The 16092-nt window shown below is 33.2% G+C and overlaps 2 protein-coding genes across 6 annotated transcripts in view; one reads left to right on the top strand and one right to left on the bottom strand.

The window, feature by feature from the left end:
• Window positions 1-2326, bottom strand: part of LOC113517814 (potassium channel subfamily T member 2) — a 124806-nt gene extending 122480 nt beyond the window's left edge. For all 4 annotated transcript variants that reach the window (XM_031911732.2, XM_031911741.2, XM_031911735.2 and 1 more), the window contains exon 1: window positions 1347-2326. In XM_031911732.2, the coding sequence (XP_031767592.1) occupies window positions 1347-1555 (209 nt within the window). In that variant the 5' untranslated portion in view covers window positions 1556-2326. The remainder of the gene's footprint in view (window positions 1-1346) is intronic.
• On the top strand, window positions 985-16041 carry LOC113519177 (uncharacterized). 2 transcript variants are annotated; one of them, XM_026904234.3, is made up of 4 exons: window positions 9834-10224; window positions 11109-11175; window positions 13674-13875; window positions 15225-16041. In XM_026904234.3, exons 1-4 carry the CDS (start codon window positions 10147-10149, stop codon window positions 15517-15519), a joined length of 642 nt encoding a protein of 213 aa, XP_026760035.1. In that variant the 5' UTR covers window positions 9834-10146; the 3' UTR covers window positions 15520-16041. The 2 variants fall into 2 exon arrangements, with proteins under 2 accessions (XP_031767605.1, XP_026760035.1); XM_031911745.2 differs by lacking the exons at window positions 9834-10224; window positions 11109-11175 and adding an exon at window positions 985-1038.
• The last annotated feature ends 51 nt before the right edge of the window (window positions 16042-16092 follow it).

Genomic DNA, 16092 nt, shown 5'->3' with positions numbered 1-16092 from the left:
TCAAATGTCTCCGTCGTTCATTTTGCGGTAAACTTTTTTATTAATATTGGTTTTATCGTGGATTGTGCGGTGTATGAGAAGGTTTGAGATTCAAGTTCTGTTTCCAGTCTACAAAAGATTGTTTTTATTGAACTAGTTATGAAACGATTATGGCAGCCATATGCCTGCATATAGTAAATGATAAGGGAAAGTAAGTAAAAACTCCTAGCTATATCTCTAGTTGCCTGAAACAATTGTTTTCCAGGTAGTTTTTTTGCCATACGAACGAGCCGCTCTAGATATTTACTTTACTAGGTGGATAGAACGTTTCAGATTAATATTTTATAGACAGGTTTGTTTTGATAGTTGATGCTACTTAAAAATTAGGAAATAGGCTCTTCAGAATCTTGTTCATTGTACTTTACTGACATGAATTTGGAGACCTCTTTGACCACTGAAGAAACGGGACATATAATTGTATTTCATTTTCCAGTGTTGAGATAGTTCTTGATAGCTGTAATGGAACATTATTCGATGACACGTTTGTAACTCACTGGACAATATTATTCATAAAAAAAGTTAAAAATATGAAATACGTATGCTATATTAATTTAAAATATTACTCTACGAATATCAGACCATAGTCTATTAAGTATGAAAAATTGAAACATAAGAAACACGGAATTTTGACAATTAATATTAATGTCAGTTGTCCTCGTAATGTAAAATATTTAACACGCAACGTATTTGTTATGAGTATGAAGATAACAAATTATTTAACGAGTGGGTTCTTATTTGATTTCTCATATGTAATTTAAAATTTGTGATTTATTTGTAACTTAGGATAACGCGTCTCGAGTCAGCATTATCAGCCTCAACCTCAATCGTTTTAGAGTTGATATCTAGTTAACGCACTAACGCCCTTGTGGATACAGAGATTTAGATAGCCGCGGTTTCAAATGCGCATGGCAAGACGTGGCCTGATACACTGGAATGCGTCAAGCATTTTCATGATGCCAATGGCGCCTGCTTATTTTATTGATAACTATATGCTAAATGGTGAGTGGATGTAGAAACCCCTATTTAAATGGTACTTAACCTCTCTCCCTTTCGATGGTCTAATGGCATGATATATTTTTCAATCTCCCTCTGTCTAGCACCAACATTTCCACAGCACCCTCGTCGCATGTTACCTACTACCTCTATAGGTACTGTTATATATTTCAGGTAGTGTAATGACGGTCGGTTGCGACATTTGCGAAAAACGATAATCTACTTCATCTTATATTATTACCTGATGTTAACTCTAGAGTAAACGCATTGCGTGTGTAATAAATATAATATTTTGTATATAATATCTAACATACCTTTCTTCGAACCGTATGCTGGAACGACTTATGTCACTCCAGGCACTCATGGAGCGTCCTCGACCGCGGTGGTAGGCTGCAGAGGCAGCCATAGTAGCTGCCGTAGCGGTGGGTCGTCGTTCGAGCTCCACTTCGGGAGGAAAATTAACTTTCGTAGAGCCACGTGATGAAGGCCCTTCTGCGGATTCACCTCCACCAGAGAGTTCCATTTCAAAGGCGGCATATTCAGGCGCGTCGTCAGGTTCTCCCTCGCTACCGTCGCTAGCCGCCGAGAGTGCTTCATATCCGTAGCCAGGGCGGACGGCGCCGCCGCCGCCGACGGCCCCGCCGCCCCCGCCGTGTCCGCACTCCGGTCCTGCAGCCAGTCTTGGCGATGCTTCGATTCGACTCAATGACGCCGCTTTTACTGACTGGCCTCGTGTATTCAATGGAGACCCTCTCGAAGGAAAATGGTTTGAATAACGTAATTTGCCGTGACGAAACGTGGTGCTGCTTTATAATATCCGTTGACGACCGTAATAATGTAAGACGCGTCAAGCTACTAGTCACTTTAATTTGATAAAACCACTGAAATCTTCCACTTTCAAACACTTTTAATAAAAATATGAGTATCTATAGTATCTTTGATAACATGCGTTTTAATTAATACTATTGCAGTCAACCGAACGAGTAGCACCGTGAATATTGTTTACAAAATATTTACGATTACAATTTAAATTTGCCGCGATCGCCAATGTTCACAACAACAAACGTCCACAGCGATACGGTCGGTTTCTCACTAATCCCCAAATGACTTATCGCGTTATGGGTCTTTTAATTCGTTAATGTCACTATACCTTCGAAATGGGAGAAATAAAAAAAAAGCGAATAGACGATGACGAACGAAAACATAGCCTGATTACAACAGCCCCTCTTCGACTAGTGACCTTTATGCCGCCAAGCAGTATCAGGTTTTGTTAATGGGGGGTGGCTAAACAATAAAAACGTATAGATACTACGTTTCATACATAAGGTATCGTGAAGTGAGCAAAGTATGGAATAGTATTAGAGTGAAGTGCGCACAAATAGCTGTCGGGCGGGGCAGATCGATGCCGCGACCACGATGTCCTTCGGTAGTTCAGCTTTCCACCACCATCGCGTCGCAGCGCTATTGTCTTCCTTCATTATAAATATATTTTATACGGACTCAAGTTCTATAAGTGGCCGACATTTAATAATATGATATTTCTGATGACCTTTGATATTTATGTAATAATTACGATAGCACAATAACTGAATACGTTTTATGAACGAATAATGTCAAAAATAAATGTCAAATTGATTTCTATTAGGGGGAAAGGGATTGTTAGTAATAGAGACTAAGAATCCCATTGCTAGCAATATACCCAACCAGGTCGACCTCCTCGCGGTTCCCCCAGGAAACTATCATGGTTAATTCCTGATGAATTCATCATGATGGGCTAACTGGCCTGTTTTTATTCTCATCAATCACCCTTCACTGGTGCTCCGCCAGCGTATCCCTTTGGCGCAGGCTACTATTCCATTATCACCCATAAAAAAAACTGATTTCTATTAAAAACCATTATAACCATAGTATAAATAAATTTATTTTTAACTGCGATCCGCTCCAACTTCGCACGGATGTCTACTCGGTTATCCTTCCTATTTATAGTATTTTTTATATTATTATATCAACCGTTAACTGTCCAGTGCTGAGGCCTTCCCAATAAGGGGCGTTTTGCCAATAGTTGCCACGCTTGGCCGGCGGGTTGGCAACCATAGTTAGGCTTTTTGAGATGAGATTAAGAGGGATGCTGCTGCCCATCCTTCGATTATTAAGTTTCTTAAGTCTCCTCTTACGACACCCACAGGAAAGAAAGGGGTGGCCTATTTTATGCCGGGACCACACGGACCTGTATATTATTAGTTTAGATGAATAAACACATCCTTCGTTAGAGTATATTACTATTTAAATTTAGGTAGGACTAACTAATTTAATTTAGTTAGGAACATTAAAAGTGACCTACATAACATATATATAATATATTCTCAAATACGAGTCGCATACACTTAATAAATTTGAAAATTGGTCTCTCTACGTTCACTATTTTTAAAGGATTGTCAGCTTTTTGAAATTCTTTCTGTTGAACATTATACTTGTATGCGACTTAACGGTACTATGTTTGTTTTTGAAGTAGAAACATTTTGAAACGTGCTAGTTATAAACTTCCTTGTGTCCATTTCTCTTTCTATAACTTTTTTATACGTTTAAAATTTACACAAAAAGTAATAAGTATTACTTAGATAATCATATTATCCGACCATAACATAAAGCGTTTGAACTATCATGAAATTAGTATAAGCCACAAGCGTTTGTCAATATTTATTGATTTTTAACATATCATAAATGAATTAGTCATCCTTTATGATTGATATATTTATTTATTTATTTCTTATTGCATTCCATAATGTAATAACAATGATAACATTTCAACTTCAGTTATGGACCCTGTTGGGCACAGCAAGTAGGAGAGAGGAGGACAACACTTTTTTCACTTTAGAAATAGTCTAAGAATCTGTTACAATATTATCCAATCTTTGAAATTGTATCACGATAGGTACGTATTTTCTGTATCATACGTATACGAGTGAAAGTTGTTCTATTATTCCCTATTGAAGATGGTCAGTCAGATGGTGGCGTGGTGTAAAACAGCTGTTGTTATTTTACGTCCAGTATCTCTTCATCCGACACGTCATACATGACGTTAATGCAGAGTGGCTGAAACAGCTGCCTCCGTTCACTAGGACTTATCCACACAGCTTTGCATTTAATATAAATTCTTTTGTATGTTTATTGTTTCGACCTATTTCTCGGCTACACCTAAACTTACATAGTTAAATGGGGCGAAAGTCACATAAACAAAATAATGTCCGCGTCTCTAATAGCAGATAACATAACCATTCTACAAAATGATAAAGGAAGTTTCGCTTTATCGCGATGTAATCGTGTTTAGTTATAGACAAACTTTAGTGGTTTAAATAATACTGTATACTGTGCTTTCTTAAATCATAAACTTTTTATATTGTGTAAAATGATAATTAAATAAAAATAATTGCCCATGTTATCCCAACAGGCCCATATATAACATGCCATGTTTTACACTTGGTGTTGTTATTTTGTAAACATACATCGATGCGAGTTATTTTATTTTGATACTAAACTCGTGTATTTTCTTTCGTGGTATTCTCCTAAAATATTGTATGAAGACAGTGAACGTAGTAATTTAATAACGTCAATTTGGTTATATCTTTAATTCGTCGAAATCCCTTGACATTTGATACTTTTTGTGTCTAAAAAAATTTTATATATTTTTACAATACATGACTCCATATAGAACTCTAGTAGGATCTTAAGATATGACATAATTGAGATGTTTATTTATTTACACTTTTTTCTTTATTTTTACCTTCTTCAAGTATATCAGCACTATTGTATCCAGAACTAATTTTTCAAATAGAGTTTTATTTACTTTTTAATGCGAAGTGACACAAAAGGTGGTCTTATCACTAAGCAATCTTTTCCAGACAACCTTTGGGTACAGGAAATTGAAAAACAAATATAAAGGGTAGGTGGCGCACATATTATATACTAATATATACATACATTTAATTAAAAAATGTATAGATAAATATATATATCAAGTTCAATAATGGATAGGTAATGATTAATGTGATGATAACGATAAGAGGAAAAAGATAAGGAGTAAAGTGAAGAGAGAACACAGGAAAATAGTACTTAAAGGAGGGGACAAAGGTTTTAAAGCTAGTGTTTGAGCTTACCGAATAGAGGCAAGACCTAAGTTCCACAGGCAAACTGTCTGGACAGTAAAGGATTCAGTATAAAAAAGAGGAATGAGCGGGGAACTCGAGGTGGGTTAAAAAGCACCGAGTAGAGGAAGGATATGCAGATTACAACGTGATTAAAAAAACTACCAAATATGAAACGACTACATAACTTTCGAAGACACTTAAGCTTGTTTAATTGCTCTTCAGTTAGTTTTAAATAGGACTCCTGTTGAGTTGGCATAATGGGTAGGAGTAAGATTAGGAGTGAGGCACTAGTAGCTATAAACAGTTTTTACTAACGTCCGAGATTTGTAAAAACTATAACAAGATGTTAACAAAAATTATTGCAAGTATTTACTTGCTATTAGTATTCTGTTTGAATGTAGATAAATCTCAAAATCGTTGTCTTTGTTAGAAGTTAAATAAATCTCAAAATCGTTGTCTCTGTTAGAAGTTAGATAAATCTCAAAATCTGATAATTATAGGTGCCACAAGTACTACGCCGGGAGCAGCTCTAAACGCATTACTGAATTTAATACTTCTGCCCCTATTTGTACAGGAAAGGGTTAAATTCGGTATGCTTCGAAATAGTTCCTATGAAAAAAACTCATGGCAATCACAGACGCTCAAAACCCTTGAAAAATATGACAACATAAAAATATCTAAAAGAGACAAATGTAATATAGATTATCTACCGTCTTATTTAGAACTTGACCTAGTTTGGTTCATAGAAGGAAATGTGAGATATGGTATCTATGGTATTAGATCAATAGTCCACAGCTTTTTAAATTTAGGCAAATACACCATAACCTTCTAGGCAGAAATTATAGCTATAATAAAATGTGTAAACTAAATCTAAGTTTTAACTTCATAATTAATAATATATTTATTTACTATCTGATAGTCAAACATGGACATTGCAAACTAAATAAGCTCATGATGGGTCACTAGGATTATGTCCAAAAAGTGTTTTCAGATTTTGTCACAGTGAAGAAGAAACGCCGCAGCACTTAATTTATAGTAAGATATATATCGCTTATGTATGAGTGGGCTACCACTCATACATAAACGATATACTACTTTCTCTAACTTGATCATTATCATCAAAAATATTAGCCCGTATTATAAAAAAATTCTGCATCGGAGTTAGGCGCACGTCATTTAACGGTCCTATTAATGATGAGTCATAAGATATATTATATCGCTATTTTTTGTATATTCGTTTGGATTTCTAATTCACATTCTATGTCATAATGAATATTATTATTGGATGTGCGTTGTTTGTTGACTTTTTCAGTCCATTACATTATAACAATAGAATATTATTTCCATCATTTACTATTTCAAATCACGTGAAAGACTCATTGTCATTTCATGAAATTATGTATGTATACATAGATCAAAATTTTGTTTTAATTAATTATACCTAATATTCTTTGTGCGCACAACTTTTTGTTTTAATGCTATTCTTGTCTTCGGTGTCTTTCATTTACGGGTACCCTATATTCGTATTCGATATGGCCTTGGCCTGGGTGTGTATTTTAAATGACGTTATTGAAATAGAATCAAATATACAATTAACGATAAAAATTTGTTTTAAAAAGAATTCTTTTTAATTTTTAATTCAGTGGATGTGAGATACAAATAAAATAAGCCATTCCAGTTAGTTTTTAAATTCGTTTTAAAATTTCCAAATACGTTATTTTAACAGATAATAATCTATTTGTCAATAATTTGTTTATAACCAAAGCTGTTAATATAAAAACGTTTCTAACCAAATTCGTTTATACGTATAAATTAACAGTTGGTAAAGTGAAACTGAATAACTAATGGTTCGGAGTTTGAAGGACAGAGACATTTTCAATCGATTGTCCTAGTACAGGTAGTAGTAGACATAAGCGCTGTTCGTATCCGATGTAATTTCTTCCAATATTTGTCGCTTTTAAAAAGAAATTATATATTTTCATTGAAATGTATTTTATTATTCTTTATATTTTCCGGTATTTTCCAATATTTCAATAATATTTTTTTATATTTTTTTTAACAAAGGGAACTACAATAAATGAGCAGGACTATAGATATAGAAATAATTAAATAATTAATAAATAAAAGCCACCTTTTTAAGTTTTAGAGTAATAGAAGCGTACAAGTTAAACAGGGAAAATTGACATCAAAATAAATAAAAATATTATTATTATTATTATTTCAGCCGTTGACTGTCCACTTCAGGACATAAGCCTTCCCCATAAGGGGAGTTTCGCCAGTAGTTGTTACGCTTGGCAGGCAAGTTGGCAACCGCAGTTAGGCTTTTAGAGATGTTTTACGAGGGATGCTGCTGCTCATCCCTGGTCCTCCTTCAGTCACCTCTTACGTCACCCACGGGAAAGGAAGGGGTGGCCCATTCCTTGCCGGGACACACAAAATAAAAATATAGTAGATATTAATGAGCTAAAAATAATAATATTTAAAATAGTTGTCTTCAACAACTTCAATCTTTATTTAGCTGATTGCTGTGGCGTTCCTCCAGCAAACTGAATAATAACAACCCGCAAAGTACCATCGTTGATAGGGTTAACTGTATATTCTATTTTTGAGCCAGTTATTTTGAGGAAGGTTATTATCGACAATCAGGACTAGGTCTCATGAAGGACTTGAAATTTCATCAGTGCTTAACTTGGCCGTTAACTAGAGAGACATTCTTTGAGCCAACTTTATAAGTGATCGGTAACACGCTCTGTAACCTTTGTTACGAGTAGATTCATACTCGATTTTCAGAGTCTTAGAAAAAATCTCCTGATTCTTTTTGTTTAGGTTTTATTTCACTGATTTGCATTTTATTATTTTATAGATTATAAGACTTGAATATGATGTTAAACTAGGGGCTATTCTTTGAGATTGAGCTGTCCTTTCTAGGAGTGACTAATAAGCATGAATCAATCAGTTTGTTAAAAATAAAATATTAATTTGCTTTTCAAATTTCCATTTTATTGTCTTCACAATGTTTTATGGAAAGTCTGTAAAATATGATGTATTTTCTAAAGGTGATATATTTGTTTCTACCTGCTGAAAAATTTTTTGCTTCTTTGATAAAAAGTCCATATAGGAGTTTTTAAATTATACAATTTTATATTTTCCTTTTTTTATTTGTTTTTTTTTGCATTTTCTGGTATAACACCAATTGTCTTGGCCAATGATGAGTTTGTACAATTAATGCGTAGAATAGGCTTATCAAATTAATCTTTACTTTATTAAATAACCTCTTGAGCCAAATTATCTTACTGCTCACTGCATACTTCGCTAGCAGCCATTACCTCTGCTACTATGGACGAGAGGGCTATCATTATCCGCTTCGTACTTCATCAGGACATCCCTAAACCAGTACAAAAGCTCAGCTTCCGCTTGTAGAGCAGCCACTAGTATCATTGCCAACATGATCAGCGTCTCTATGACATGTGAGTCGTTTTTTATTTTTCTTGTATTCTAGTCCAATATTAATAGTTCCTTTAAGATACTTCAGTATTCTTTTTATTTGTTAAATATCTTTCTTATTTTTGTTTCTATCCAAATTTTTTTAAACTATTCCAACTTCGTATGCAATATCCGGTTTACAACCATCATATTTATATATATTGTCCTGTTCTGTCCTGTAATAGTCCTGAGCAATCTGCATCCACTGACTCCATACTTTGTTAAAAAAGTTAACATAGGTTTTTCAAATAGAAATAACGTGTGTTAAATTTTTTATAAAATATTTGTAGACGGCTGCATTTAATTTTTCGATCAACATAAGAATCGTCGGTTTCGATACCTGACTTGCGTAAATTAGTTACACCGTTGGAAGTCAGGGGGACGAAGCCCTCTAGCTCGAGGGAATCGTACTCTGGAATGGGTCGTAGTCATGGAAAAATGAGAAACACTAATAAAATGTTTAGATAAATAAACTAAATATCAAATATTCTACTACTAAATATACTATCACAATTACTAAATAATTAGAAATAAATGTAAAAAATTATCCAAAAAAAAATGAAACCGCCGGGTTTAATGTTTATCGGTTTCCAGAATATTTTTATACCTATCCGTTTTCTGAAAAACTTAACTTTAATGTTGTGTTCGGATTTTATTTAAGAATAAATACTTCACTCGTGCAGCGAGAGAGTAATTTCTAATGACTTCACTAAAATCAGAAATAGTCTCTATAGCACACTCAGATTTAGCGCAAGGTAACTAATCAACTCTGCATGAATAATTTAGTAATATTTCAGTCAGGTAATACAAATGGATTTTTGAGATTGGGCGAGAAGGGTTAAGGCAGAAGGGGCTATATAACCTAAAGACTGTCTGACTTAGATTTTTGGAAATAATATACCTATAGTATATATAACGCACTTTGTAATTTTTGTAATGATTGATTAAAGATGAATAAATTAGTTCAACTGCGTTTAGAGTCTGTAATTGAAATATGTATATAAAATTAACCATGTGGTCCCGGAATAGAATTATTCGCCTCTTCCTTTCTCGCCGGTGTCGTAACAGGCTGCAAAGGGAAGTTAAAGTTCGCGAGATGAGCAGCAGCGTCCCTCTTAAAACATTACCAAAACATGACTCCGGTTGCCAATCTGCCTGTCAATGGGTGAGGAGTATGTTGTTGTTGTAATGGACAGCTAATGGCTGATATAATTATATAAAATGCGCCAAAAACATTTTTTTGATAGAATTAGTTCAGGATATGTGGTAAATTACACAGAACAGTAAAATACATAATATTACAAAGCCAAGCTTTGCATCATAACAAATGTAACAATGTTGTTTACAAAATGGAATTTTCATTTTCTACCATCGCAACGCAATCTACTGCCACACGCGTTCGGAATTTATTGTGATCATAACATTACGCATAGAGACACCGCATTCGAGAACAGAAGGGTGCGCTTATTGCAGCGGTCTGTGTTTTATGCAGAACTACATCGGTTTATTGAAAATGGATGAAAAGTTTCTATTTCTGCTGGTTATAGTAATACCAATGGCTACGGTGAGTGTTTTTATTATTAAAAGAATAGATTCATTATGTTTTTTAGACACAAATAGACCTGATCATTTATATTTTTTATTTCGTTGTCGATTGTTCAGTTTTGTTGCGTTTTATTTTTAACCTTTATGTACATTAATAAAATTTGTGATCGTGCAGCATCGAGCGGAACCCCACGCCCGGAAAATTAATCCAGATGAACAAATTGATAAATTGATTCAAATTTATCTAAATGTTTATTTTATACGTTATGAGATTGTATATTATTAAAATATGTTTATATCTTAATATTGTGTCCCACAAAGAAAAACTGACTTCAGTTGTGGCAAAATTTTAGTTATTTTGATTTAAAAACTACACTATTCAACCGATTTTGTTTATCAAATTAGTTTACAGCTGAGAGAGGAAAGAAACATAAAAAAACAATGCAACCGAATTTAGAACCTCTTTCTTTATGTCAGTTGTAAATGTCCCGTAAGAACATCTTGTTAATTATTATAATATACAAGCTATCAATAAACATATATTTTATTCTATAAATAATTAATATTCATATATTAACAATGGATGTGTCAGTACTTTCACCTGTTTCTGTTTGACAGACGTCAATGCCTATTACTGTTACGTTACCAATTTTAGTAATACTTTTTGTATTTAATAGATTTTATTGCAATAAAATCTTTAAACAAAATAAATTTAAACATTTATTTCTTGTAATTAATAATTTACGTATGAAATGGAGCATGAATTGTTCAAGTGCAAGATTGAATTTCATACCTGAATAATTTATCTACATCAGTGAATTTAACTGTTCAGACGTAATACTTGTAATTGCTTAGTTATATTTTTTTAATTCATTTTAATTCTTATATTTAATATATATTTAGGGATCTGTGCCAGGGACATTTTTTTGGAAACCTCGCTTGGGCCTTGATTTGGCTATCCCTACAACTGGTATGTATGTTATAGTAATTATTTAGTTTTATTTTTTTAGAATAAGTATACAATACCTTAAATATACCTACAATATATTTATACAATACCTTGTGATTCCAATACATTTTTCTACAGTATTTGTTTACTGTAATATTTTTCTATAGTATTTTTTACTTACTGAAAGCTTAGCAACTAATGACGTTCAGTTGTTTTTGATTAATTAAATTAAATGTATTATTATAAACAACAGGTATATTGTGTTAAAATTAAATATTTGGATAATTAAAAATTATAAGTGCCAAATTCGAAACACCTTACTCATTGAACTCTCTATTGTATACGATTGCGTGTGGTTACAGCATTTACACTGGCAACTTGCATTATACTATAAAAATAATAATAATATGTGACTTTTTTTATTACGTCTATATGTAAAACATTTAGTTTTTAGTCATCTTATTATTAATATTATCATACCAAGAGTAGACCAAGCCTTTCGATAATTATGTTCGCTGTAACAGGAAAAAGATAAAATAAAATAAACGATATAGGTAGCACCTGCATAGGAAGAGGAATAGGGTGAAGGGAAGGGATTGTTAGTAATAGGGAGGCTAATCCCCATTGCTAATAAGGGTTGATCTCGACACGGCTCCCCTAGAAATGGAAACTATCACTGTACTGGAAAATATTATCTTTCACTGATATCCCGCCAGTGTATATCGATGTATTCGTGTACATAGTTTAGGTTATCATTGAATAAAGTTATATTAAAACAAAAACAAGCAGTAGGATTTAAAGTAGCATTAAGTTCGCCTTTTATACTATATTTTCTTTAGGACCATAAAGATATTTAAATAAATAAAATAAATAAACAATAAGATTTCAAGCACATTCACACTTTAGACTCTCTAAAATTTAATTTATATGAAACAAGCTAAAAGATTATAAAATAAATGAAACACAAACTTGTACATTATATATGTACAATTCATTGTTTGCATTGCATATGTTTCAATTATTTATATCATTATATTATATTTGGACTCTTAGATAATTATAAGTTACCTCCTATATCATTTAGGCAAACAACTTTTAATAGGTATCTATCGTAACTCGGCCGTTGTCTTGTTAGGTAAGTACTTCAGGTACTGCTTAATTTTGCCCGAAGTTCTCTTCGATGTCTTAATAAATCTCTTTATTATTTACGTCAATAATTTATTGCTCGAAATACCTGTCAAATAAAAATAAAAAACAGATTCTGAACACAGCTATAATTGTACTTGCAAATAACATTATAAAACAACTGCCTACTTATAGAAATTTATATTATCATTATGATTTTCATGGTTATCCATTATAGAGTAAATACGAAATTTTGCTCTTCTTCTAAAGCAGGAGGTTTTCAATTCGATTTTTCACTGTTTAAGTTACACAGTATTTTTGTCATTGCAAACAATCATTACTAACTTTTCTCTCATTGTTTGGATAACCATTTAATATGGCTCCGTACAAGTTTTATCAATTTTGATATGTTTACAATAAAAATAGCCAATTGTTTAATTATTAACGTAATATCGTAGAATAAAAAAGAAGTAAAAACGAATCTCTTTGTAGTCGTGCAAACGCCGATAAATTAGGTGCCTAGAGCGCCTCTCTCCGCGAAACCCTCGGTTAGTAGGTAGCAGAAATTTGGGTTGTCACATCTACAAAACGACATTAATATTTATGATAATTAGATGAGTAAATAAGTTAACGGACCACCTGATGGGAAACTGTAATAGTCGCCTAAGGATATCACAGAACATACTGTGACGCGCTTGGCACTCCTCGTTGTTGTACTTTGGTAACATTATCCTTAATAATTAGATAGACATAATATGAGAAGTTTAGTCTATCAATGTGCAGCCGGATGTAGGAAGATGGAGTTAGTAAATACTTGAAATTTTGAAAGCACTTATCTTTTCTAATAAGAATTTTAGATGATTTTTTTCTTAATGGATATAAATTTTTTCACGAAACTGCTATGATAAAGGAAGCAATGGTTTAAGCCGCCAGAAATAGCTAGTTTGATATAATAAAATCAAGTCACGAAGATTTAATATTTCGTAAATATATTTATATTTTTTATACTACTTAGGATGGCAAATAAGCTGACAGCTTGCCTGATGGAAAGTGGTAATAGTTGCGTATAAACATAAGCATTACTATGGACATAACAGAGTATACTGTGTCGCCCATGATACCTTTCATTTCTATGGATGTTTTATCTTATGATTAAAATGAAACCTTATAATTTATAGTATATAAATTGTGTATAATATATCCCTTTATGTCTTCGCTAGTGTGTGTGGTTATATAATCTGTTAGAAATCTCTGAGAAAATTAACAGTATTATTTTTAAGTTAGAATGTCAATTTTTTACCTAGTTTTATGTTAATAATACGCTTATACTATTTCTGTACTGCGTAAGTAATTTAAAATTAATGAGAGTGTTAAAATATTGTTTCTTATTTCAGAGATATCTATGGCAGTACATAAACCAAACAAACAGAATATTCGAAAGGGTTTTGTGGTATTAATTGACGGTTACCAAATCGGAGTTACTGTAATAGCCATCGCTGCGAGCGCGGGTAGTGCTAATACGAATCCACATCTCAACCCGTTGTCCGCGTATTTTTACACCAACGTGTATAGATGGGGCTTGAGATATTTTAGTCTGTAAGTATTTCATACGATATTGTTGAAAACCTTTGTGGATTGACTGTTAATATAGGTAGTGATTTCATCCGAATGTTACAGATTAAACCTGTACTTCCATTTTTATTCACAACTTAGTAAAGCTTTACATGCATGGTGTCGTATTTCTTTTTAAGGTTAAATTTTCAGAAAATCTTTGCTTACCGGCTGCTGATGCTATAAAATAAATCTTTGTTCCAAATTTTAGCTTGTTAGATTTAGTAGTTTTGGCTATAAGATAATAGTCAGCTATTACAAATTATTTTATAAATATAGAATGTTTACATTAGTATGGGCGTTCTTTCTATGTATTTGTACACACACATATAGGGTTATCTACAACTCCTTAAGTAGATGCAGGTGCGGGCCTCGCAAAAACTTCTTTGCCTGGATTTCATGTGTGAAGGCCTGCGCTGTTGCGTCAATGGTTTTGGCTCAGTGGGCCAAGTCGGTGCTATTGTAAATGGCCCCGGAAAGATATATTTGTACAAAATCATGTTAATAATGTCATGTCAAAATCATGTAAAAAGTATGTAAGTATAGGCACTTACATAGTTGTTACATAACACCTATAGTATAAGCTTTACTTTGGTCAGGGTCGAATTCTACTCGTAGTATACTCGCATACAGGTAAAGCCATTGGTTTCAGAAATCTGATGCTGATTACTTTTCCATCTAATAGTTTAGGTATCGTTTGTAGATGGTATCATTATAATCTGCTCACGCTATATTCTCATGGTAGTGTTTGATTATATTGTCTTACTTCCATAGATATTGAATCTAAAAGATTGTCCGAGTAGTGAAATAGTATAACAATCGGTCGACTTAAGAGACTTCGTTTTGAACGCGGTCGCTTGTAAGGCGACTAATGCATGGTTAGAGACTTTTCTTTTATCAGGGTTGTTGACGTTGATCGCTACAGCTCTGTTACGGGGCTCTTGAGGATTTTTGTAGAAAATACACCGCTATCAATGTGAACATCATGTACAATGGTCCATACAACGACGAGGATGAAGCTCAGATGGAAGAACGCTGTTTTAAATTGTGTATTGCATTGAATCACCCGTTGGTGAGCACATCGGAAGGTATCTTGTTGATTACGTGCCATGATATAATAAACCACGTACTCAATAATTGCTTTGAACATTTGTTTTTGTAAGATATTTATTAATATCTTCATTGTACTCATTTTAGTTAGAGTACTATTTCTTTTTTTAAATATGGAGTTAATTTGTTAAATGAAATTGCATGGCTTCTTAAAACTTAAATAATTCTAAATCTATTATGTGTATAAGTATATATGAATTAATAATATCTGTATTTTACTCCAGCTTACCGTTTTGGATAAGTGGCAACGGAGGTAACTACTGCGAAACACATAAAGTATGGCGCAGACGTTTTTATTATATGGATGAATTTGTTCCCGAGGTTTTGAGGAACATAGTCCCTTTTGTGAAAAAGGAAGAATGGTTGAAAGAACAAGAGGAATTCAAAAAGTTCAAGAAGTACGCCGAGCCAGCTTTTGGCAAACATTATCGATACCCCACGAAAAGCTTTAGAAATTATGAAAGTCAAGAAACAGTAGAAACTGTTGAAAATCTGGACGACTCTTCAAATTCATTGTAATGGTTCATTAAACATATATAAGTTTTAATTACAAATATTATATCATGATATCTGTCACTTTTCTGATCCTTTGTTCGCTTATAAATATTTCAGGATGATAGAATATCATAGATAGAAAATCACTAATTATTTATCCTATGTAATAATGACAGTGCAGCTTGGCATGGATAGAAAGATTTTAGCTTATAATACGCGCCGATATGGTAGCTTTCAATAGGTAAAAGAGGGGGAAAGGGATTGTTAGTAATGGAGACTAAGAATCCCATTGCTAGCAATATACCCCAACCAGGTCGACCTCCTCGCGGTTCCCCCTGGAAACGATCATGGTTAATTCGTGATGAATTCATCATGATGGGCTAACAGGCCTGTTTTCATTCTCATCTATCACTCTTCACTGGTGCTCCGCCGGCGCATCCCGTTAGCGCAGGCGGGGATACCATTCCATTCTCACCCATCAAAAAAAAAAATAGGTGAAAGAATTTTTTAAAGTGCTCGAGTAGTTAATGAGTTAAATAATCAAATCTCTTTATAATATTAGTATAGATTATACTACAAGAAAATTGTTAAAGAGGC

This window comes from Galleria mellonella, unplaced genomic scaffold, assembly GCF_026898425.1.
Source record: "Galleria mellonella isolate WM207_F2 unplaced genomic scaffold, CSIRO_AGI_GalMel_v1 utg33, whole genome shotgun sequence".
Lineage (NCBI taxonomy): Eukaryota > Metazoa > Arthropoda > Insecta > Lepidoptera > Pyralidae > Galleria > Galleria mellonella.
The sequence above is the reverse complement of the archived record's forward strand: the minus strand, read 5'-3'. Positions and strand labels throughout refer to the sequence as shown.

Bases quoted from the DNA above. Each gene is read 5' to 3' on its own strand.
- LOC113519177 (XM_026904234.3), top strand. From the start codon at position 10,147: ATGCAGAACTACATCGGTTTATTGAAAATGGATGAAAAGTTTCTATTT. The intron at 11,176-13,673 runs GTATGTATGTTA...TTCTTATTTCAG, and splicing joins TTTGGCTATCCCTACAACTG to AGATATCTATGGCAGTACAT. The intron at 13,876-15,224 runs GTAAGTATTTCA...ATTTTACTCCAG, and splicing joins GGCTTGAGATATTTTAGTCT to CTTACCGTTTTGGATAAGTG.